The sequence below is a fragment of the Bubalus kerabau genome, chromosome 9 (assembly GCF_029407905.1).
Source record: "Bubalus kerabau isolate K-KA32 ecotype Philippines breed swamp buffalo chromosome 9, PCC_UOA_SB_1v2, whole genome shotgun sequence".
Lineage (NCBI taxonomy): Eukaryota > Metazoa > Chordata > Mammalia > Artiodactyla > Bovidae > Bubalus > Bubalus kerabau.
In genome coordinates this window covers 49,125,710-49,150,308 of record NC_073632.1, presented here as the reverse complement: position 1 = coordinate 49,150,308, position 24,599 = coordinate 49,125,710, and the positions used below count along the sequence as shown (strand labels likewise).

Genomic DNA, 24,599 nt, shown 5'->3' with positions numbered 1-24,599 from the left:
AACCCTGGAGGTGGGAAGAAGAGGTGGAACAGGTGACCAGTCAGGTGTTGAAACGGAAGGGGAGAGAGGAGTTACGAGCCTAGGAAGGAGCTGCTGTCGTGGATGAAATGAAAAGGGAATACACTAGGGCCCCTCCAGGAAGTCTGTTTTTCTTTTATCAGTTATTTATTTCTTTGCTCCTTTTTGTTGTTGAGTCACTAAGTCATGTCCAACTCTTTGGAATGTTGGACCCCATGGGTCCGTGACCCCATGGACTGCAGCATGCCAGGCTTCCCTGTTCTTCACTATCTCCTGAAGTTTGCTCAAATTCGTGTCCATTGAGTCAATGATGCCAGTCAACCATCTCATCCTGTCTCCCCCATTTCCTCCTGCCCTCAGTCTTTCCCAGCATCAGGGCCTTTTCTAATGCGTCCTCTTTGCATCAGGTGGCCAAAGTATTGGAGCTTCAGCTTCAACAGCAGTCCTTCCAATGAATATTCAGGGTTGATTCTAAAGGACTGATGATCTTGCAGTCCAAGGGACTCTCAAGAGTCTTCTCCAGCACCACAATTTGAAAGCATCAATTCTTTGATGCTCATTAATCATCTTAAAATTCATCTCCCTCAGAGATACTGTCTGATTCATCCATGGTTTTCTGGATCCCAACCTTTCTATGTATACCAGTGGTACCTTTGTAGATAGTGATACAGTAATCCATTCCATCAACAAATATTTATTGAGGACCCACTGTGTACTCGTAAGAGTCACTTGGACTGCACGGAGATCAAATTAGTCAATCCTAAAGGAAATCAGTCCTGAATATTCATTGGAAGGACTGATGCTGAAGCTGAAACTCCAATACTTTGGCCACCTGATGCGAAGAACTGATTCATTGGAAAAGACCCTTATGCTCGGAAAGATTGAAGACAGTAGGAAAATGGGACAGCAGAGGATGAGATGGTTGGATGGCATCACCGACTCAGTAAACATGAGTTTGAGCAAGCTCCAGGAGTTGGTGACGGACAGGGAAGCCTGCCATGCTGCAGTCCATGGGATCGCAAAGGGTTGGACACGACTGAGCAACTGAACTGAATGACTGTGTACCAGGTACTACAGTTGGGCCTGAGGGCACAATGGTGAAAAGACAAAATGTGTACCTTCACTGAAGCTTCTAATATAGAGAAATAAAGAAACAATAAAACACAATATTAAGTAACCTAAAATAAAGTAGTTTGTCATATGTGGTATGAGATGAAGTTTGAGGGGTTAGCCAGAGTCAGGCCATACCAGGCCTTGTAGACCAAAGTCAGGAAATAGAATCGTATGGTAGGAGCAATGGACAAAAAGCCAATAGGGCTTAGGGAAACAGAAAGCAGAAAGGCAGGGTTCTGGAATATCTCTGAGTTTTGCGACTTAAACAGCTGTGTTGATCGTAGTGTCATGAACTGAGGCGTCACTACGATGTATTTTTCAAGTGCATGGTGTATGTTTCATGTATGTGATTCTAGTAGCATCACAACCAAGAAATATGGAAACATCCCACGTAGCATATCGTGCTCAACTCCTTGCACTCCACACAATGTGATCCAGGCAGTAGACACTGATTTTAAATCAGGTGATATGTCACATCTTGATTTGGGCCATTTGTAAAAGTTATGTGTTTGGGGCAAAAGAACCTTGAACTTTCTTGACTTTTCCTAGTGAACTGAGGAAAAAGGTTGAAAGGGAGAGGGGGAAAAAAAAAAAAACAACTGAATTTGAAACAAGAAAATAAAAGCTCCTAAGAAAGCTCTGGTCCCTCCTGCTGTGGGGAGTGAGAAGATGACAACAGATTGAGGTACCGGACCTGTGAAGCCTCGGGATCCAGGGAAGGGGGTGTTTGTGTGCACAGTGGGTGGGATCAGTGCTGCACGGTCTTGCCGCAGTCTCTGCCTGTCTGGTTCCGGCCAGGATTCGCGCGAGCGTCTGTGCTCTTTGATGAAGGAGTGGAGAAGCCTGCGAGTCATCCTTTGGGTTGACATAAACCAGCAGTGCTCCAGCGCCTGGGCCGTCTCTGAAGAGGGTGGACAGGATAGAGTCGGGGACAGATGATGGGAATTTTCCATTTTATGGCAGTGATGGATTGGAATGCCTCGAATGGCTTGTTAACCTTCCTTAGCTTAAGAGACGACATTGGTAGGTCAAGAGGAATGCTAGAATAGTTTGTTTCCCCTGCAGTGTTTTGGATACTGAACCTTTCAGGGAAGAATTTACTGAATCACTGTGTAATTGAATCAACTACAAAAGACTTGCACACATTTGTTTGAAGTATTATGTTTACGTTTTCTGCTTTAGAGAGAACATAGTTGGTTGGCTATATTTTTAAAAAATTTTTTGTTGTTGCAATTTGTTACAAAAGAAAACTAATCAAACATACATGTCATCTTAAGTGTTAAAGTTCATTTATTATGGCTGTAATGATGCTTTTTATTTACATAATCCTCTACAGTGTACAAAAACCGTGTTACCTTTTTTTCCACCTGTTACACGCAGCCTTGGCTGGTGAGCAGAGTTTGTAATCCCCTTTTCACAGACAAGGAACGGGGGAGTTGAAGAATGACTGAGTGCCTCAGTCACGTATTTAGGAAGATTTGGGAGATTTGGGACTTGACTATCCATCATTTGAGTCTAAGGCTAGCGATCTCCCTCCTTCTGCATTTTGGATGTGAAGACCCATAACAAAGATGGGGATGGAACCTGTGATTTTTGAACTCCTGTTAATTAATCGGCACTGGCAATGCCAGCCACACATCTCATCTCATTGAATCCTAACAATGCCAGGGCAACTGTCACCATCCCCACTTTATTGATGAGGAAAATGTGCTCTGAGAGGTTAACTAACTAAGCCTAAACCAATGAAGGGTGGGACTGGAATTTGACCAGGCCATCCAACTCCCAAGCTGACTCCCTTAACCCGTGGCCTGCCTGTACCATCTCAGGAGGAAAGAACACCTTGCATATATGTAAAACTATTAGATAACAGCACCTTTCATTTTATAGATTTATAAAATTGTTCTCTTCTCCACTTTCAGACAAGGGTTAAAGTACACAGTTTTTCTGAATGTTTTGTTTTTTACAAAACAAGACAAATTTGCAAGACGTCAGTTCTTGCCTCTAGGAAGAGAAAGAGACTAACATTCTTGAATATCCTTTGGCTGCAGCATTATTATTTGATGGTGTTTATAAGAATATGGAACAAGAAGTTTTTGATCTGTGGAACTCAAGTGGCATGTCACAGGGTCAATTAATTACCTTATGACTTCTACAGGTTTTGGTATATTAATTGCTTCTTAACAGGAATATTTCATTCATTACTTTTTTTTTAAAAGGCTTAAAATGTATTTTAATAAGTTCATGTTGCATTATTTTACTTTTGAACCAAAGTAGGCTTTCTTTGTATTCATTTCTTGCTCCTTGTGCATAGGCCCAGGTTCTTTGATGGGTGATGCATAAAGGGGCCTTGGTTTAGCTACTGATGTAACAAAGCTTATGGTGTGGGTTCTCCTGCACTGATCAGTATTGCTGTATTAGTGTTTTCTTTAAAAAAAAAAAAAAGCCACTAACATGCTTTTTTCCCTAGATGACTGCTACACTGAGAAACTTGGTTGATTCACCACTAGCAAGAAGTAAGTTGCTAAGCATCAATGCCCTTCCCCAGCTCTGCACAGTGATGGAACAGCACATAGGTGACAAGGATGTCTGTACCAATATTGCCAGAATATTCAGGTAAGGTAGAGGAGGAATACAAAGCAGCCTTACAATAATGCTAATGTTTAGATTCGGGAGTTATCTTTGGTATTTGTGTGTGTAAGTGGCAAAGAATCTGGTTTTCGCTTTTTATGTCACCTAGAAGAAAAGGTAAGCCTAGTGGCCCACGCTTGAAATAAGTGACTTAAAACTTATTTTATTGACTTCATTTCTTACGTATTTCTAATGTGATTCTAAACTTACTGATTTTAAGTTAAAGTTGTGAGTTGTCCTAGTGTTTTTATAAAAGAAAGAAAACTCTCAGCTTATTGGAGATAAAGAGCTGTATCACAAAATCCGGCAAACCTACTGGTGCACTTGGAAACAGCGCTTGAGGATTCTGACAGAAAAGACGAGCCGTTGCTTAGAAAGCCTGACCTGGCTTAATTTATAATCGCAGGCTATTTTATTGCAGTTGTTTGGCTGAACTTCGGCTCACACATTCAGTAGTCATGTTCATACTTACTTTGCTGCAGAAGCAAGGATAACCTGAATCTAGGCTGCCTCAAAACAAGATGTGACTAAATTTCAGAACTGTCTCTGAATTATGTATTTACATTTCGCCCTTCACTGCTCTTCACCAGTGTTTTGAGGTAATGCTCCTTCTCAAGAGACCTGGGTCTTCCTTGAACTGTAATATTGTAGCTGTTTGACAAAATACAAAATTTCCTAAAGACTGAATTGGTAATTGACCCCAACATGAGGGTGTGAGTCCAGCTTTGATCTTTTAGCACTGTACTTTCCTATCTGGGTCCTTAATTGTGGGTACTTAATTAGTCCCATTTTGAAGCACATAAAATCATAAAGAGTTCATTTCTGTGTATGGCAGCATGTAAAGATCCAATTTAGTTTTTTTTCCCTGTGGACTGTTTCCCCACCACATGTTACTGAATACGCCATCCTTTTCTCATTGCTTTTGAATGCCTACTCAGGAGAATGCAAGCTTCCATGTACTTGCAGGTCTGTTTCTGAACACTCTGTCTGACCCATCCTCAGACTAGTAACACGTTGTTTTTTTACTGTTATGGGTTTAAGTCTTGCTATAAAATATTAATAAGATGAATCCTCCACTTTTCTCCTTTAAAACCCAAATTTTTATTTTCTCTTCCTCATGAACTGGAGAATCAGCTAAAAAGTCCATGAGAGGAACTTTGGATTTTTTTTCATGAAACTATACTCAGTATTTGGGATAACTGGGACAGAGGTGGGGAGAATTGACATCTTTGTGATATCAAGTCTTCCATCCATAAACAGTTGTGATGTTTCTTCTTTTCATAAAATTTTATAATTTTCTCTTAAAAAATTTTGTCTTTTCGGAGAAAAAATACATCTTTTGTTGGATGTATTCCTTCATGACTCTGGCTGCAATTATAAATGCATCTTTTAAGAAAACAATTCTAATGAGTGTTGCTAGTGTATATGCACAGTATTGATGTTTGCTTATTAATCTTGTTATCCAGAACACCTTGATTAACATTAGGTCTAAGAGTCTATAGATTCTCTTGGATTTTCTATGCAAATTATTTGCAAACAAGTGTAGTTTGTTTTTCCGTCCCCCGCTGCCCATTATTACAACTCTGTCCCTGTCCTCACCTATTTCTTGGGTGCATTGCTTAAAAGTGAAAGTCACTCAGTTGTGTCCGACTCTTTGCAACCCCATGGACTATACAGTTCATGGAATTCTCCAGGCCAGAATACTGAAGTGGGTAGCCTTTCCCTTCTCCAGGGGATCTTCCCAGCCCAGGATCCAACCCAGATCTCCCACATTGCAGGCAGATTCTTTACCAGCTGAATCACAAGGGAAGCCCAAGAATACTGGAGTGGGTAGCCCATCCCTTCTCCAGCGGATCTTCCCGACCCAGGAATCAAACCCATGTCTCCTGCATTGCAGGCAGATTCTGTAGCAGCTGAGCTACCAGGGATATATATATGTGTGTGTGTATATATATATATTCTTTTTTTTCCCCATTATTACAGCTCTGCCCCTGTCCTCACCTGTTCCTTGGGTGCATTGCTTAGGATGTCTGGTATAAAGTTGTGAGAGTATTAGGCTGGCTGGCTTTCTCCTGACTTTAAGGGAAATGTTTTTGTAGTTTTGCCAGTTGAAATTGTTTGTTGTAGGTTTTTGTAGATACCCCTTAACAGTTAAGGAGCAATTTTTTCCCTTTAATGGATTTTAAATTTCCTTGGATTCTTGAATATATTTTGATTATATGGATTTTCTTTGTTTAATTCTTTAACGTAGTAGATTACATTAACAGGTTTTCTCATGTTAAACCATTATATATTGCTAGGTTTGCTCAGCTTGTATTTTGTTAAGGATTTTTCATTTATGGTTATGAGTTAGATTGACCTATACATTTCCTTTCTTATACTGTCCTTGTCTGCTTTTAATGTCCAGTTTATATCAGCCTCATAAAATTAACTGGGATATATTCCAACATTTTCTCTCTTTTAGAAGAATTTCTGAAAATTAAACTTATCTGCTTCTTGAAAAGTCTGTAGAATTTGCTTGAAAAGCTGTTTTATCCTGTTTGTATATGTGTGTGTGCATGCGTGTGTGAATATCATTGATAGCTGATTCACTTTCTTTAATGGTCTAGTCATATCCTATTTACACTTGGTTCAGTTTCTTTTTTTCTTTTTTTTCAGTTCTACCAGTTTATTGCTACCAACCCATCATCCTCCACCCTCATGCACACATGCCCAGTCATGTAACCCCATGGACTGCAGCCTGCCAGGCTCCTCTGTCCATGGACTTTTCCAGGCAAGAATACTGGAGTGGGTTGCCATTTCCTTCTCCTTGGTTCAGTTTCTAAAAGTTATATTTTTATAAGGATTCATTCATTTAAGTTTCAAACTATATAAGCGCATTCCAAATATTCTGTTATCCTTTTATTTTTAACACCAAAACCACTTTGTATTGGCATATAGCTGATTAACAATGTTGTGATGGTTTCAGGTGAACAGGGAAGAGTCTCGGCCACACATATACATGTATCCCTTCTCCCTCAAACCCCTCTCTGATCCAGGCTGCTACTTAACATTGAGCAGAGTTCCGTGTGCTATACAATAGGTTTTTGCTGGTTTAAATATAGCAGTGTATACATGACTTGCCCAAAGTCCTTAACTATCCCTTCTATCCCCGCCCCAGCATCCATGAGTTTTCCAAGTCTGTGAGTCTCTTTCTGTTGTGTAAGTTCACTTGTATTGTTTCTTTTTAGAGTCAATATATGCTGCTGCTGCTTAGTCACTCCAGTCGTGTCTGACTCTGCGACCCTGTGGACGGCAACGTGCCAGGCTCCTCTGTCCATGGGATTCTCTAGGCAAGAACACTGGAGCGGGTTGCCATGCCCTTCTCCAGGGCATCTTCCCAACCCATGGATTGAACCCAGGTCTCCTGCATTGCAGGCAGATTCTTTACCACTGAGCCACCAGGGAGCCCTCCATGTTGCTGCCAATGGCCTTACTTCATTCTTTTTAATGGCTGAGTAATATTCCTGTGTGTGTGTGTGTGTGTCTGCACCCACCACACCTTCATCCATTCCTCTGTCGATGGACATTTAGGTTGTTTGCATGTCTTGTAAACAACGTGCTGCCTTGAACACTGGGGTACATGTATCTTTTTGGGCCATGTCTTTCTCTGGACATATGCCCAGGAGTGGGATTGCAGGATCATACAGTAGCTCTATTTTTCGTTTCTTAAGGAACCTTCATACTGCTCTCCATAGCCGATGCACCGATTTACATTCCTACCGACAGTGCAGAAGGATTCCCTTCTCTCCACACCCTTTCCAGCATTTGCTGTTTGTGGATTTTTTATGATAACCAGTCTGACCAGTGTGAGGTGATGTCTCACTGTAGTTTTGATTTGCATTTCTCTGGAAACTAGAAGTTTTGAACATCGTTTCATGTGCCTGTTTGCCATCCATATGTGCCCTTTAGAGAAATGTCTGTTCAGATCTTCTGCCCATTTTTTGAGTGGGCTGTTTGTTTTGATGATATTAAGTGTCATAAGCTGTAAATTTTGGAGACTAATCCCTTATCAGTCACATCATTTGCAAATATTTTCTCCCAATCTGTGGGTTGTCTTTTTGTTTTGTTTATTGTTTCCTTTGCTATGCAAAAGCTTTTGAATTTAAGTAGGTCCCATTTGTTTATTTTTGCTTTTATTTCCATTATTCTGGGAGCTGGATTAAAAAAGATGATGCTGTGATTTATGTCAGAGAGTGTTCTGCCTATGTTTTCCTCTAAGTTTTATAGTGTCCGGTCTGAAATTTAGATCTTTAACCCATCATTTTTGTGTATGGAGTTAAGGAATGATCTAATTTCATTTTTTTACATGTGACTTGTCTATGAGTGCCCAATCTCGCCTGTTATTCTTTTAATCTCTGTTGCCTCTCTGATTATACCCCTTTTATTTATATTATTTATTTAAGAAATATTTATGCAGTGCCTACTATGTGCCAGGCAGTGTTCTAAGCACTTTCTAAATACTAATTCATTTATTCCTTATAACGGCTTTAAGAGGTAGGTACTTATTATTATCTTCATTTTACCTATGAGGAGGCTAGGCATAGAGAAGTATGGTAGTTTTCCCAGAGTTGCACAGCTGTGATTTAAACTAGATAGTCTGGCTCTAGAATGTACATGGTTAACTGCTATGTCACACTGCCTCTTCATTTTGATGTTGATTTTCATTCCTTATTTTGAAGATTTATGATATGTCTCTTTTTCTCTTGATCAGTCTTACCAAAGGTTGGCCAATTTATCAGTTTTTGCAAAGAACCAATAGATTTATCAAACCACTCTATTGTAAGTTTCTTTCCTATTGTATTCCTCGTTCTTAGCCTTAGTAATTCTTCTATTCTTTTTGCATATGTTATATTTTCTTCTGGACTTACCTGGTGGCTGAGACGCTAAAAAATCTGCCTACAGTGGGGGAGACCTGGGGTTGATCCCTGGGTTGGGAAGGTCCCCTGGAGGAGGGCATGGCAACCCACTCCAGTATTCTGGCCTGGAGAATCCGCATGGACAGAAGAGCCTGGCGGCCTACAGTGCATGGGGTCACAAAGAGTCGGACACAACCGAGTGACTAAGCACAGCACATATTTCTTTCTATGTTGGTTAGAAATCCCTTTGCTGTCAGCTTTCTTAAGGTTCTGAATTTTCCTCTACTGCTGCAGCCGCATCTAAATTTTGATCTGTAGTATTTTTTGTTATTATTCAGATATGTGGGTTTTTATTTTCTTATTTCTTTGACCCATAAGTTATGTGTTTTTAAATTTCCAAAAGTATGTCTTTAAAATGTGATCTAAAACATTGGTAATTTACTGAGACTTGTTAATGGCCTGGCACATGATCAAGTTTTTAAAATATTAGTGATGTTTTTTCTATTAATCTGTCACTTAATGAGAGGTTTATGAACATCTATTAATTTGATAGGTTTGTGAGTTCCACCTTGTGGGTTATGTTAGTTTGTTTGCTTACTTTGGAAAATTTGAAGCTATTTTCAAGGTTTTTTGCCTTAAGGTCTATTTTGCCTGATATTAATACACCTGATATTAATATACCTAGCATATTTGAGCAGTTTAACATTTGCTTATGCTGAAGTTCCAGGAGATTGACTCTACCAGATTGAAATTTACCAGATATTGTGTAAATTTCTTATCTTGTGTTTTCTGAACCACAAGCTCAGTTGGTAAAGAAGCTGCCTGCAATGCAGGAGACCTGGATTCAATTCTTGGGTCGGGAAGATCCCTGGAGGAGAGCATGGCAACCCACTCCAGTATTCTTGCCTGGAGAATTCCATGGACAGAGGAGTCTGGCAGGATACAGTCCATGGGGTCGCTGCGTTAGAGGTTTCAGCTTTCTCTTTTTCAAAGAACTTGAAATTTTCCTTGCTCCCCACCCTGTGCTCCTGAAATCTAGAGCAGGTGACCAGCTCCCTGAGGCATCTCTGGGCCAGTGTATAGAGTATTTCCAGACTGCTTTTCATGCACAGGACAATGCTTTGAAGGTCTGCATTTAAAGCGGACTTGAGTTTTATTGAAAAACAAAGCTGACTTTTATTTTTTCCATTTGACATTTCTACAGCAAACTTACTTCTTACCATGACTGCTGTGTAGCCTTGGCCAGCTATTCCAGATGTTATGCCTTGTTTTTGAATCTGATAAACAAATACCAGAAGAAGCAGGTCAGTTCTTTATACATTTAACTCTTCAGTGTGTCTTTGCATTGGTGTATTTGTGTAATAAGGCCACGTTGAATGATTTTGTGTTTTGAATGCATAATTTTCTCTTAGAAGCTTCCATTAGATATGTCATGAGCTGCCCCCAGGAGGCAGAGAGTTCCATGGAGGAAGTGGGGAGGAAGTAATTTGAGGCAGAAATGGCCTCAGAAGGATGTGCGTGCAGTAGAAGGATTCACAATGTTGGGTGAAGGGTGGGTGCTGTTCTCCTAGTGCTCTGTGGACGCCTCCTACAGGAGGCACCTTTGAGTGGGGTGGGGTTACACTGGTTATTTCCAGGCCCCAGCCCAGGCCTACTGAGCCAGGTGGGTGCAGATGTGCCCAGCCACCTGCACTTTAACAAGAACTGCAGGGACTTCTAATGCAAACTAAAGTTTGGGATCCCCTACACTGGGTATACTCTGAAGATTCTTCTAGCCCTGAAATTTTCTAATTTTTTGACACTGTTGTATTTAGAAGATGACATTTTGAGGTTAAGTATTTAAAGGAAATAATTTGGTTTTAATGAGTTGGACAAAAATGTAACAGCTGTTTTAAAAAAAGGAAGAATTCACAAATGACTTTCCCTTAATAAAATTATAATACTTAATACAAACATTAATTTTTATGATATTATCAGTTTTGAATAGTCATTAAATGCAGGCTAGTTTTATTTGCCTTTATAAATGATTAAACTGACATCAACTCTTTAGTGGGGATGGTTTATACATGAAAATAGGTATTAATTTCCAGTATGGTAAATTTTCAAAATTACATAGTAGGTATCACCAGTTTAAAATCAAATTATATATATTCTAAAAGGGTTTTAATATAAAGCTTTGTGTTTGCTTATATTAACCATATCAGAACCACCTCAAAATATAATTCCTGTTTGCCACCAATAGCGCTAAACTTATTCTTACCTAGCCAAGTACTTCTGCTGAGAATGACTAAATTTGTCATATTTTACACTGTTATCAGCTATTTATTAAAAGGTTGCTAGTCTCATTTTGGTTTTATTGATAAAGAGAAATTTCTGTGTTCATATTACATCATTATGTATTATGTGCTCAGTTGCTCAATCATGTCTGAGTCTTTGCAGCAGGACTGTAGCCTGCCAGGCTTCTCTGGCCATGAAATTTTCCAGGCAAGAGTACTGGAGCAGGTTGCCATTTCCTAGTCCAGGGGATCTTCCCAACCCAGGGATTGAACCTGGGTCTCCTGCACTGGCAGGCAGATTCTTTACCACTAGCACCACCTGTAAGTTTTAAAGATGATAAACTTTGCTGAAAGTGTTAATGTCTCTATTTCACTTTAAAAAAATTTACAGATATGCACTTGGGTTCCTGATTCTGAGTATTTGGACTGCAAATGCTTTCCCCTGTGTATTTTGTATTTTCTCTAAATTACATACTTTGAAAGATTTCATGGCATAGGAATTTGCTGTGTCAGCTGAAGAATGAATTTGATTACCTTACAGTATTCACAGTGCTGTTAATTTAAGTACCCATTAGGCATTTACTGATTTAGATTTTGGTAAAATACACTATCAGAACTCTAATCTTTAGACAAGTGAATTAACCCCCTAAGAGCTTGGATACTCCTAGTTCTGGTTTTCTTTTTTAAGGAAAAAATTAAAAGGGTAGAAAAGATAGTTTGCTGTAACATTAAAAGAAACTTTTCAATATTATACTTATAAAGGGATTTAATTATGGATTTTATTTTGTAATTTTGTTTTATGGGATTACTTTATGGGTTTTAATTTTAATTTACCATCATAGTTTATTTTTTACTTTGGTGTTTTGATCATGGATAACTTAGATTGGACAGTAACTGGAGAAGATGTTTTCAAATGTGGATTTAAAGAAAACATTTCTGTTTAACAGTCTGATTTCAAGTTATGTCATAACCGGTAATTTTTTTTGAAAAAGTAGAAAACCCATCAGTTCAGTACTGACAAATAGCCCTATTTGTTACGGTATTACTGGTACATAACTGTTTGTTTCTCTAATTGTAATTTAGATGATGATTGTGTTTAATAGAAAGTAGAAAGTTCTGGCATCTGGCTGTTAATAATGAGATACTTGAGATGTGAGTATAGTTAAGGGTATGCTTTTTCTGGTTCAAGGGACTAAATGTCTTAAAGTTTAATTGACATAAAATTTTACCACACTTCTTACTGAATTGCTTTTCACTTTGGACTGGTAGTTATCTATAAAGCAAAATTGGTATTTAAAGGCCATATTTTTCTCTATAGATTTACGTTATAATTTTGTATTCCTGTTAAAATTATTTTGGTCCAAAGATGAATAAAGAGCATCTTGCAAAGTAAGTACAGTAACATGTTGTTTTTAGAACCACCAAGGAAATGTGCGATTTATACCCTTAATCACCAAAGTTATTACCTTTTTAAACTTTCAAAAAATTTTTTATTTATTTACTTTAGACTGAGCAGGGTCTTCACTGCTGCTTGCATTTTATGCTACTTGTGCCGAGCAGGGGCACTCTCCAGATGCAACACACGGGTTTCTCTTGTTGCTGAGTGCGGACCCTAGGACGCACGGGTCAACAGTTGCAGCATGTGGGCTCAGCAGGCGCAGCTTCCAGGCTCTAGCACAGGCTCAATAGTTGTGGCACATCCATGGCATGTGGGATCTTCCCAGATCAGGGATGGAACCTGTGTCCCCTGCATTGGCAGGCAGATTCTTTACCACTGAGCCACCAGGGAAGCCCTCACCAAAATTATTTTAGTCATTGTGGTAAAAATCATATTCAACTATATTACATATTTCCTTGCTCTCTTAGAAGATATTAAAAATAATTTCCTCTTATCGATGCCAAAGGTCAATATTACAAGCAGTAATTATTACTCTAGAGGTTATTTGTCCTACTTTGGGGGCATGAGTCTGTTGATAGACTTCTTTAAATGCCTGTGTCATCTTGGTGTAGATTTCTCTCTCCCTTTCCATTGTTATTAACTTTGCTTTGGTAATCATTACCTGTCTTTTGCAATGATTTGTAATTAGTAGGGGAACCTCATAACCAACCTTCTTAAAAGTAACACCTAAAGAGTCTAAACGCTGACTTTGAATAGGTTCTGAGTGAGAAGAGCCTGAGGGACTTTTGATGAAATTTCTCTCAGCTGTTCTTATCTTCAAAAGCCAATTCAGATTCAAGGTGTGGCTCTGTGTTCCTTTCTCTATGAAGCCTTCTAAGACCAGCCAATTTTTTCCTCATTAGTGCATCATTTAATTTTTATTTTTTAAAGGTTTGTAGCAACTTAGCAGTAGCAGCAGCAGCAGCAGCAGCTCTATTTGTAATGGTCAAAAACTAGAAAGAACCAAATGTCCTTCTCTGGATAAATGGCTAAGCAAACTGTGGAATATCTATGCCGTGTAATACTATTCAGCATTAAAAAAAGGACTGAGCTATTTATATATACTATATCCTGGATAAATCTCCAACTATACTGAGTGAAAAAAGCCAGTCCCCAAATGTTACATATTGCATGCAGGATTTTAAACCCTTTAATGTAGCTAGCGCACCCAGTTAGTACAGTCAGAGCTGAGGACCCAAGCAGTATGTTTCTGACCCTAACTATTTCACTCTTATTAAGAAAAATCATCCAAAACTTAGAGCTAGAGTGTGGGGTAGGAGCCCGTATATTCTGACAAAGTTATACTGGGGCACTGTTTAACCAACAGGGCTTAATTCCCAAGGAGAATATATCTTTGTTTAAACTTGCTGTTTACTATTTGATTAGAACCCAGACACTATAAAGTTACACATTAATTTGTACATTTTTTCCTCTGGTAGACAAGATAACCTCAAAGTTATGGTTTGTTACCTTGGGGCCATTAGCCAGGTATGATTCTAACTAGTAGTCTTACTCTAACTTCTTTTTAAAGCTTGTAAACACCCAGCTCTTGTTTTTGGAGCCCACTTTACCATTGTATTGGCTTCCCTCTTTAATGAGATAAGTAATTCTTTTAATGTGTTCATTTTATATTTCTGTGAGAGCCAGGTTAACTTTTTATAAATTATACTTTGACTTTGTATTGTCTTTTACTTATGCAAAAGGAAATATTACAGTTTTGAATCATCTTTGATATTTTCTAGTAAGGAAAAATATATATATTTAACATTTTCCTCAAAACCAGAATGCTTTAGAAGAGCAGGGAAATTGTTCAGGCTACAAGGAAATAGTTATGTGTCCCAACCACTTCCTAAAATCGTTAACCAAAGGCTTTTAGAGATCTTTGTAAATATTTCTTTTGTGATTCTCTAAGTAGTTATCATTTGTGTAGCTGCCTCATGCACTATTGGGATTTCCTAAGGACACAGGCTTTGTCTTTATAAACCTGAGATGATTCTTGGCATAACAGACTCATGAAAAGTGCTGAAAGAATGAATTTTGCATATGTGAAATGTTTTGGAATCTGTAAAGTGTTATACAATATATTTTTTTTTCTAGTCCTCTAGTACTTCTTCCTTAAATATTTACTTTCCTCTTCCTACTTTGGAGGAGGAAATAATAATTTTCCCCACATTTTTCTTGTTGATGGGCTGCCACACACAGCAGCAAAACAGAAATGCTGGATCTTAAATTACTTCAGACCAGCACAGCATCTTAGGTTCCTGTTCCCTTTGGCCCAGGTGACTAGTTGGATAAGATTTGTTTTCCTCTTTCCCGAGAGATAGAAGTGATTTCCAGAAACAGAAACCGCACACCACATCCTGATGTGAGTGTTTTAATCTTCGGTAGCTCAGATTTTGCTCCACCTAAGGTTTACTTGGACATTGAGACTTTTGAACTGATCTTTGAAATGTACCCCAGTCGTCCAGCAACTTTTAAACTGGAATTATTACTTCCTAGAACTATTTTTGTTTCAGTTCTAGGAAATGTTTCTCCAAGGCCAGCTTGGATTATAGACACATGCACACTTTGGACCCGTTGTAGTCCCTTAGTGTACAGAGCGGTCACCCAGGGACTCAGCAGTCTGCAGCCCTTATCTTTGTCCTGAGAGGTTAGCATTGCCTTTGTCTTGAAAGTTTGAAGGCTACGTTGATAATTGGCAGAGATTTCATTTTTCTGGGACTTATTTTTAAATTTAATCATGTTATGACTCAGTGTATTTTTGGAGAACATAGAAACAAAAATCTCAAAAAAAGAAAGAAAACCCCTCTCTAGTGATAAATGAACTGTCACCTGCACACACCTCTTTGAGTGTTTTTTGATCACCCAGGTGAGGAGCTTAGCAGGAAACTGTGGCCAGCTGCTTCCCCCGTCCACCAGGGGGAGATGCTGCTTGGAACCAGGTAGCACCAAAGCTGATGGCTGCTGGGAGAAGTGGAATCTTTCCTCCCCCATCTGGTGGTGCATTCCATTAAAGGGAAAAAAAGAAAAAGTGAAAAAATGTCAAAAGTAAAAAATTTTTTCCTGTTTTTTTTTTTTTCCACACCTTATTCATATTCATCTCTTTTCAAGGAAAAGTCTGACTTCAGCATATGAAAATTGGTCTTTTTGGAGTGTCCTTAATCTGTCTCAGTTATTAGGTCAGTTGATAATGAAAGGTGGTGGGGAGAGCATTTTCACCTTTATTTTCTACCTGTCTGTGTTGTGAGAATTATTTAAAAGAAACATGGATTCATAGTTTTTTAACATGATATAAAAACACTAGGTATTAAAGTGGTGAGATATTGAATTCTTTCTTGATTTGAATCATTGAATCATTGTCTCCTAAACTTGAGGAGTTTTAAAAATACAGGTTCTCAGGCCTCACCCTGTGAGAGCCTGATTCAGGTCTGGGACACAGCCCGAGAACCTATTTTTAATAGGCACCTCAGGTGAGGAGCAGGTGTGGGAACCTGTGGTGTAAATTATTAAGATGGCCCCTTAAAACAAATTGTTTTCCCCAAAATTGACAGCGGAGGGCTTTGTACAAATCCTCAAGAGATTTTAAAGTGATTAATCAAAGCAGCCACACAGGGTCAAATCTTCATCTTCAGGCATGTGGCTGAAAGTGAATCTCCCTTATAAAGTAGGAACCAAATCAGCAAGACAGGCCAGGTGTTGGTGTCGATTTTCCCAGTAAGTGGTGATAACCACCCGCCTTGTGCCTTTTGCTGAGGCGCAAGGCAGCCAAGGAGCACTTTCTTAGCCAGAGAAAAGGAGATGGGCCGTTCGACCCTTCCAGGGACTTTCTCTGCCAGACTTGTGTCAAAACAGATGACACTGAGACCAAGCCATTGCACGAATGGGGCTTCCGACACTGGTCACACTGGGCTACTCAGGAGAAGGGAGCCCTGGGGACCCTTGAACTGGCAGTGGAAGGGAGGATTCCTTATCCTCGGTTAGCTAGACAAGCCACAAGTTGTTCTTGATTCATTTGCTAATGAAGCAACCACCGAATTTTATTTCTGCTTTGAGAAATTTCAGTATATCTCCATATCTAACCTTTGTTAAGTTTGCAACAAAGCTGAGGACAGTTTGTTCATTTTAAATAACGCGTGGTTGGGTTCACAACAGCTCTGTCCACCCATAGCCCTTCAGTGATGCGAGCCTGTCAGCATATGATGGCTGTGGCGCAAGCCAAGGGTCTCATCTGCAGTCTCGGGGAAGGAATGCGCTCCTCCCAGCTCCACAGAGGACTTCCTCAGGGAGAACAACGGCAACTTCTTTGGCTCATGTCTGTCTATGAGGTTGATTTGTCCGGGATCCATGGTCTAACTGGTAACTCCCAGTTCCCACACACACACAAACTGAGACCAAAACACAGCACTGCAGTCGGCCGGGGTGCAGTTTGTAAGTTAGACTAGAGCACAAAGAAATGTATCTATTTAAAATGCTGACCGAAATTCAGTGAAATGACAAATCTCATTTAAGAACTGTGCACATATTGTATGCTTTATGGTGTAAACTGCATTTGGTACAACCAAATGTGCAAGCAGATGGGCCCAGTGTGGAAGGCGTGAGCGGGGTCTGTGGCAGCCTTGCAAAGCAGACCTGCCTCAGGGGTGCCTCTGACATCAGCATCGCCACATTTAGCAGCTCACCAAAATATGTTTGGGTTTGTTTTTTTGGGATAGCACGGAAGGATTTTCCCCCATTTCTTCTATAAATATCTACTGGGCAGGAGATCAGGTAAAATCCCTCAAATAAGACTTGTAAGTCTGGCAATGTTTTGCAAAGGTCACAGTCCAAAAAAAAAATAACAATAATAATAATAACCTTTATCTACATTCCCATCACTCCTGTCCATTAAACAGCTATCTGTCTAAACCTCCCCACTTTTAGATACACTCAGTTCCTTGTGCTTCTTTTGTGAAACAGAACTTCCCGATGCAGGGCAATCGTCAGCCTCAGAGAACGCTGTCTGGGAATCCCCCAGCGTGTCCGTGCTTGTACTGCTTGTTAAGCTGAGCCTCTCTCGTCCAGGGCAAGCGGCGGTCTTCAAGGCATGTGAACGCTGCCTGATTCAGAGTGCTCAGGCATCCTGGTGTTGAAAACTGGACTCGGAATGTCTGGAGAGGGTAGGGCTGAAAGCAAAAAACATTGGCCCCTTTTGGAGCTGTTCCTCTTTAGTGCAACTACAGCCGAGCAGCAGGCCAGAGGATAGCGCGACCTTTCTCCCCCTCCTCCATCCTCTTTGGGGCCACAGAGGATTGGCGAGGGAGGCGCCTCCACCCCTTCCCCGGCGCCTTTATATGGTGACTTGGCTCCCCGCTCGCCCTCCGCCTCCAGCCTGGCAGGAGGGCCCTGTGGCTGTCTTCCCAGCCCCTCGGCAGCCACATTCCCAGTGGGTGCTGTGAGCGTTTGGCTGAGCTCGCTCCTTTTTTCGGCCTTGGCCTTGGTCTGCACCCCTGACCGGGCGGGCGGCACAAAAAGCCCTTAGCTTGTTCATTCTTTCCAGCTCCTGCTGCTTTGCCCTTGTGGAGCTGGCTCTTCCCGCCCACCCTCTCCGACTCAGCACAGAACCCAAATGCCTGATTTATGTCTGTTGACTTAAAAAAAAGAACAGAGCCCAGTGAAATTCTAGCATCGCCCTGGTGCTTTGGAGTGATAGCTGTGTTCAGAAGCATACAGTAGGCGCTCAGTAAAGGGATGTTGGTGGGATGGATAGATGGATGGAAGCATCACATATAATCTCTTCTGATTTTTAAATGATTTTCTACTTCGATTCTGGTTTTGAGCTTCCAACATCTCTCAGATTCTTCTGATTTGTATGGCTCAGCACTTGGGCAAACTGTTGACCCACTTTCAGTAGCCTGGGGTTAATTAGCATTTCTGCAGCACTGCAGTCTGTCTTCCCAATGGTAAAATTTATCTGTTCTTCAAGCCACCTGTAAGCTCGATTAACACTGGAGTTTTGTCTGAGGGTGGGAAGTTGGGTAAATGTTGCAAATTGCAAATCCTGATTGAGCTCTCAGATCCAGATTGCGTGAGAAGTTTCTAACCAAAATTTAAAGAGGGCATCTTGATGAGTTTAATTTTCTGGTTAAAGGAGGGTTCCAATTTTGAGCACATTTACAACCCCTTCAATTTCAACCCATTTTTGAAAACCTTTCTAAAATGTTTCCCTTGACTTAGGGCAAGTATTCTCGGAAGTAAGTAATGGAGCCTGCTGAATATAGTTGATTCTTTCTGTGACATCTTGATATGGTTCCTTCCCCATGGTCAACATTATGCACATGGGTTATTTTAAGGTTCTGTGGGTAGGAAGGGTGTGGAGTCAGGGAAGAGTGGACAGTGGGTGGGGAGTAAAGTGAGGTAATGGCAGAAGTGGTCACGTGGGGCTGGATGGTAATTAGATGCTGGCTTTGGCATTTTATAGGCAGTGGATGATTTTGAACAAGGGGGTGATGTAAGAGCTGTGCTTCTAGAAGTGGTGTTAACCTTGGTCACAGAGGGAGGAGCCCGTCAAGGATCTATGACAAGAGTCTACAGACTGGGTTAGCCAGAGTGGGTGTGGGAAGTGGGAGTCAGGGGAGATTCTGAGATGACAGAGTGGAGGGAGCTTGGTGACTGAGAGAGGGAAGAATAGAAGATGCCGCTGGGGCTGAGCCTGGGGAAGACGAGGGTCATGGGAATGAGGAGGAGGGTTGAAGTGGTTTGGGAATCCATCTGTGAGTACAGAAGTGATTGTCCGAGTCCTGCTTCTTCTCTTAACCAGTGTGGGACTCTGGGGCCAGGGAGCCTCTTCAAGCCTCAGTTTCTACATCTCTGAGTAGGTAGAAATCTCCTTCATTGACTTTAGGCCAGTGTTTCTCACATGGAAAATAACAGTCAACACAGAGGCTGTTGCTGGAACTTGACAGAGACCACTCTGTTTAGCAGTGTCCTGCTCCTTGTTTTGTTCCAGTTAAAGTAATTTGATTTACAGGCGTGTGGAGCCTATTCAGACTGAGTAACATGTTTGCTCATGAGGGCACAGCTTATGCTAAACCAAAGAGAACATTCAGCTTTCTACCGGCTATACCTGGGATGCACAGTTGAGGTCAGGCTTCGTCCAGTACATGAACCTGTCTGAGTTCTGGTTGGCCAGAGCTGTTGCTGGGCTGACTCCTTTTTAAGCAAAATTATAAAGTCTATGTAAACTGGTTATACTAGATTGCCTTCTTAAAAAAAAAAAAAAAAGAGATTCTCCTGATTCATCTTCATTTTGCTGTTTCAAAACTACATAGTTGTGGTCTGAACATGCAACTTTGTGTTCAGTTTAACAAAAAGGCTGTAACAGTGTTGATTTATAGGTGGTTCTCAGATATTGTCTTAGAATAAAGGAGAGGCTCTATACCTCAAAGGAGACTGGCACGATGATGAAATTGTTTTTTGCGAGTTATTTCTCTGCAAATTGATGATCTCGGCCTTTGTGTAATTTTTCAAATCTGTATAGGATTTTAATTAAGTGATATTTAGTAGACTTGAGCTTGATTGGGCTGTGGAACAATAAACAACCTCACGGTAACACCGTTCAGGGGCTGGGTACCTCACAGAGCACAGACCACCCGTGGGGAGCTAAGGGGCCCTCTTGCTCAGCCCCCTTGTTCAGAATTCCCGATGAGTCCAGGCAAGCACTGGCAGGGGAGTAAGGAAACACCACCTCAGCCAGCTGCCTGTGAGCCTGCCCCTGCTCTGGCCTATTCCATTCTCTCTTGAGATTCATGGAGAACATATTTGAGAAGGGTTGAGGGGAGAAAAACAAGACGATGCTTTAGACAACCCTGAGAAAGAGGACAGAAGTAGCAAGCATAGCAGTTGCTGGAAGTTTGGTGGTGCACACAGTGCAATCTGCCAGCCCATTTGTTGATTCTGCATGCCATCCTTCAGTTGGCACCACTGCTGCCAGGAACCACCCCCTCCTTTTTCCATCTGAAGGCAGGGAGAGAGGCACTGCGGCAGCGTTAACTCTTCCTGCCCTAAAGCCTAGAGTTTCTTATTCCCGTGTCAGGCTTAATAACCTGTGCCATATTAGGACCCACAGAGATATTTGAATCAAAGAATTTTAAAAGTGGCAAGGGCCTGAGGGAGGTTTTCAAGCAGGAAAAGCAGCACCCAGTCTTCCCAGGTGGGACCAAATGTGATGGTGGGTAGAAATTTGAATTTTGAAGAATGAGAACCTAGGGGGAAACCTGCTTTTACCTGCAGCCAGAGATCTGGTCAGCAAATCAGCAGTGACGGTTGGAGGTGGTACAGGGCCAGGGAAGTCTTCTGAGCTAGACCAACCAGAAAAACAAACATTGGAGGTAGAGGTGAAGGGGCAGAGCTAGCAAGAGGGAGAGGGGTGGAACGAATAGTCTAGCATCCTTCAGAAGACAAATCGTAGGAGGTAAATTAATGCTCTTGATGATTTAGCCAACCGAATGCAGCTATATATTGTGTGCTTTAAGAAGTCATTTAAAAACACTGATCATGTCTTTCCTGTCTTGCTTAATGTGCTTTTGTGGAAATACGAGCAAGTCCAGGGAACACCGGGAAGTCTAGAAATGTTGGCCATAACTACTGCCTAGGGCATGAGGGAGGTGGCTGTCCGAATTGTGGGAACATTTTGTTCCAATTAAGGAACTGCAGATCGTCACTTCAGAGAATTAGTTAATTTGTGTACCTAGGTGCTTGGAACAGTGATTGGTGCATCATAAACACAGAGTATTAATTGCTGCTACTACTATTAGTAATAATAGTAATTATTACAATTTTCAGAGGTAGGGCTAGTGCAGAGGCTTTAATCAGAAATTGTGTATCAGAGTTTATGAGAAAAACTCTTGCTCCTCAGTCTAGAAAACACAGTGGAATTTTCCTTCAAGGAGCCTAGTTCTCAGAAACAGCCTCTGTCTTGGTTGGAAAATGGTCTGCTTTGCTGTTGGGTGTAACAAGGGAGGGAGAGAGTACTCTCTTTCTAGAGCCCAGGGAGAGGCCTGCCCCACTGGGAATTACATGAAGTAACCACTGGTTTCATGTGAAGGGAAACTGGAGTTTTATAACACAACTTTGTGAGCTTGGTTTAGATTTAAGACCTACCTGCTTCAGCTTCTTTAGGGACTGTCTGGTGATCAGACACAAACAAGGTGACCCCAGACCCGGAAAGGGACTGCCCCAGGTATTCTTTCTCAGGACATGCTCCTTTCCCCAGTGTCAACTCACCTATCCTCCACACCACATATCTGCTTTTATTAACGTACCAAGGTTGAACTCAAAATCATAGTCATAATTTTGCTAACCTCTCCCACTGCCACCCCCTGTTCGCTGAGCGTCCTCTTATCTAGACTCCTCTAAGACCTCTGTGTGTTTCCCACATAGGTTAACGCTACTAATATTTTACTGATAGTAAAGGATTCAGAACAGTGCCTGAATCATCACTCACTACAGTCTGTGCTTTATCTGTTTTGTCTCATTTAATTTTGCATCACAGTATTTTCCCCATTTTACAGATGAGTTAATCGAGAGACAGAAAGGCCAAGTGAAGTGCGACCCAGGCTGCCTGGCTCTCTGACTGGGAACCATAATCCCCTTGGGTGTCTAGTTTCTTCCTTAGCCCTTTCAGTCTTTGCAGTCTCCCCACTTATTATTAGCCTTGTTTTCTCAAGTAGATGTGAGCTCTTCAGAGCGCCTTGCCTCATCCTTGTTTGTATGTGTGTGTATTCCCCCAGACCCCGGCATTCAAAATGTACCCAAGGACTAGCGTTCCACTTGTGGTGGGGGCAGGAGTGAGTCCCCTGCCTGGACCACCTGCGTGATGGGTTGCACACTGCCCAGCTGAGGTTTTCCTGCGTGTGAACTCTCCTGGGCCAGCACACATCGTGTTAGACTCTGTCCTTTCTTAATGTTGGCAAATGGTTCACAGCTGCACAAGCAGCAGCCTGGCTGCTTCTCCACCAGGGCCAGGGAAAACGTTTTCAAGAACAAGCAGGAACAAGTTGGTATTGGCAGAGCAGACCCAGGCAAGCCCCAGCATCTCGCCCTTTGTCCAGGATCTTCCACTCTCTTTAGGCCACACGCAGTGCTGGGGCTGCTCCCATCCCCCAGGTCCCACCTGGAGAAAAACCGGCCCAGCCCTTTGCCCTCTGTCCCAATTCCTTAAGGCTGCAGCTAACTACAGATCTGATAAGGTAGGGTTTGTGGAATTCCTCCTTATATTTGCATTTGAAAGGAGATAATTCCTTTACTGCTCAGAAAGCAGTCAAGGCAAAGGAGGAGGTAAATAACGAGCCACTTGGGAGGCACTGGTGTACCAAAGACTCCGGATCTGGGTAACCCGGGGTTCAAATCCTAACTCCACCCCTCACTGGCTGTGACAAGGGCGGCTTCTCCAACCCTGTTTCTTGTCTGTAAACAGCACCCGCGCAATGAGTATCAGCACCCTGGCTAGTTGTAGCCCCTCAGTAAGTGTTCCTTTAACAACAGAACTGGTCTGTCTGCCCACTGTTGTCAAATTAAGAGCACAGTTGTTTCTGTTTCTTGTGCAGTCATAAACTGTTCTCAGCTGAGATTTTAAAGAAACGTTTATTTGTTATTAAATATAGCTTATATACTGGAGAAGGAAATGACAGGCCACTCCAGTCTTCTTGCCTGTGAAATCCCATGGACAGAGGAGCCTTGCACAGTTCAGTTCATTGGGTCGCAAAGAGTCCTATGCAACTTAGCGACTAAACAACAACGGCTTATATACAGAAAAGTGCACAAAACACATATGTACCATTTAGCAAACAGTTATAAAAGCATCAGCCATGTAACCACTACCCTGCTCAAGAAAAGCAAATACTGCTTTAAAGTGGTGAATACTCTGTAATGGTGGTTTTCACCTGCGGGCAATTTTGCCCCCACGGGACATTGAAACATTTTTGGTTGTGGTATGTGAGGAAGTGCTTCTGGTATCTAGTAAGAGAGGTTAGGGGTACCATATAAACATAACCAGCCCCCCATAACAAAACATAAACATAAACAGCCCCCCATAACAAAGAATTAGCAGTGCCCCGGCTGAGAAAGTCTGATGTAACACAAACTGACTGCCCCTATGGGACAGACACCCCACTTTGAGAAACAGAGTGCTTGAGCAGGAGGTGAACTTTTAGGAAAAGATTTCGGTGCTCAAGAAACCTGTTTGTGTCAAGGCTTAGATTTATATAACACATTGTTAGTAATGTCATCTCACTCAACTAATTGTTTTCTGAAGGAAAAAAAAAAAAGCCAGCCTGAATTTCAGATGAAGGATCTGAAGTTAATAGACCTTGCTAACAGCCTCAATCAGTTTCTGTTCTTTCATTGCTGCCAAATGCTTTTAATCTCCTCTGTCACTTTGCACCAATCCTGGGAATCAAATACTGTACAAGTCAGCAGAAACCAGACGTGTTCCATCTTACTATTAATTAAATCATGAATTAATTAAATACTGTCCTCTTCCCACCAACTTGTCCCAGCCCCTTTGCTCTCGTAACTCTTTGTCTTTAATTTATTGCAGGATTTAGTTGTTCGCATTGTTTTTATTCTTGGCAACCTGACAGCAAAAAACAACCAGGCTCGTGAGCAGTTTTCCAAGGAGAAAGGGAGCATCCCAACTCTGCTGTCTTTATTCCACACATTCTACAAACTGGATCTGCATTCTGGGAAGCGCTGGGGGGAAGGAGATGAGCGTCCCAAGGCACGGAGGCCGGCCCAGGCAGAGGACGTGCTCATCAAACTGACGCGTGTGCTCGCCAACCTGGCCATCCACCCAGGTGTGGGCCCAGCCATCGCCGCCCACTCGCACATCGTTGGCCTTCTCCTCGCCACACTGGGTAAGAAACGCGGCCTTAGATGGATTGGGGTTCTGTGAGGGTTTTAGCAGTACAACCTGCTCGCTTTAATGAGCCTTCTCATTTGTGACAGGAAATTCATTTGTCTTCTGTTCGGAACTGCCTCAAAAGTAATCCAGCTTTTTAAAAAAGGAGCAAAAATAGTAATACATCCTCCTGAAATCATAAGTTGTGTCCAACTCTTGTGTCCACATGGACTATAGCCAGTTAGGCTCTTCTGTCCATGGGTTTTCCCAGCTAAGAATACTGGAGTGGGTTGCCATTTCCTTCTCCAGGGTATCTTCCCTACCCAAGGATCAAACCCAGGCCTCCTGCATTG

The 24,599-nt window shown here is 41.6% G+C and overlaps 1 protein-coding gene across 5 annotated transcripts in view; it reads left to right on the top strand.

The window, feature by feature from the left end:
- ARMC2 (armadillo repeat containing 2) overlaps nucleotides 1-24,599 on the top strand; it is a 120,453-nt gene that overhangs the window by 67,926 nt on the left and 27,928 nt on the right. For all 5 annotated transcript variants that reach the window (XM_055535241.1, XM_055535240.1, XM_055535242.1 and 2 more), the window contains 3 exons: nucleotides 3,599-3,744; nucleotides 9,862-9,961; nucleotides 23,947-24,262. In XM_055535241.1, coding sequence (XP_055391216.1) covers nucleotides 3,599-3,744; nucleotides 9,862-9,961; nucleotides 23,947-24,262 — 562 coding nt within the window. The remainder of the gene's footprint in view (nucleotides 1-3,598; nucleotides 3,745-9,861; nucleotides 9,962-23,946; nucleotides 24,263-24,599) is intronic.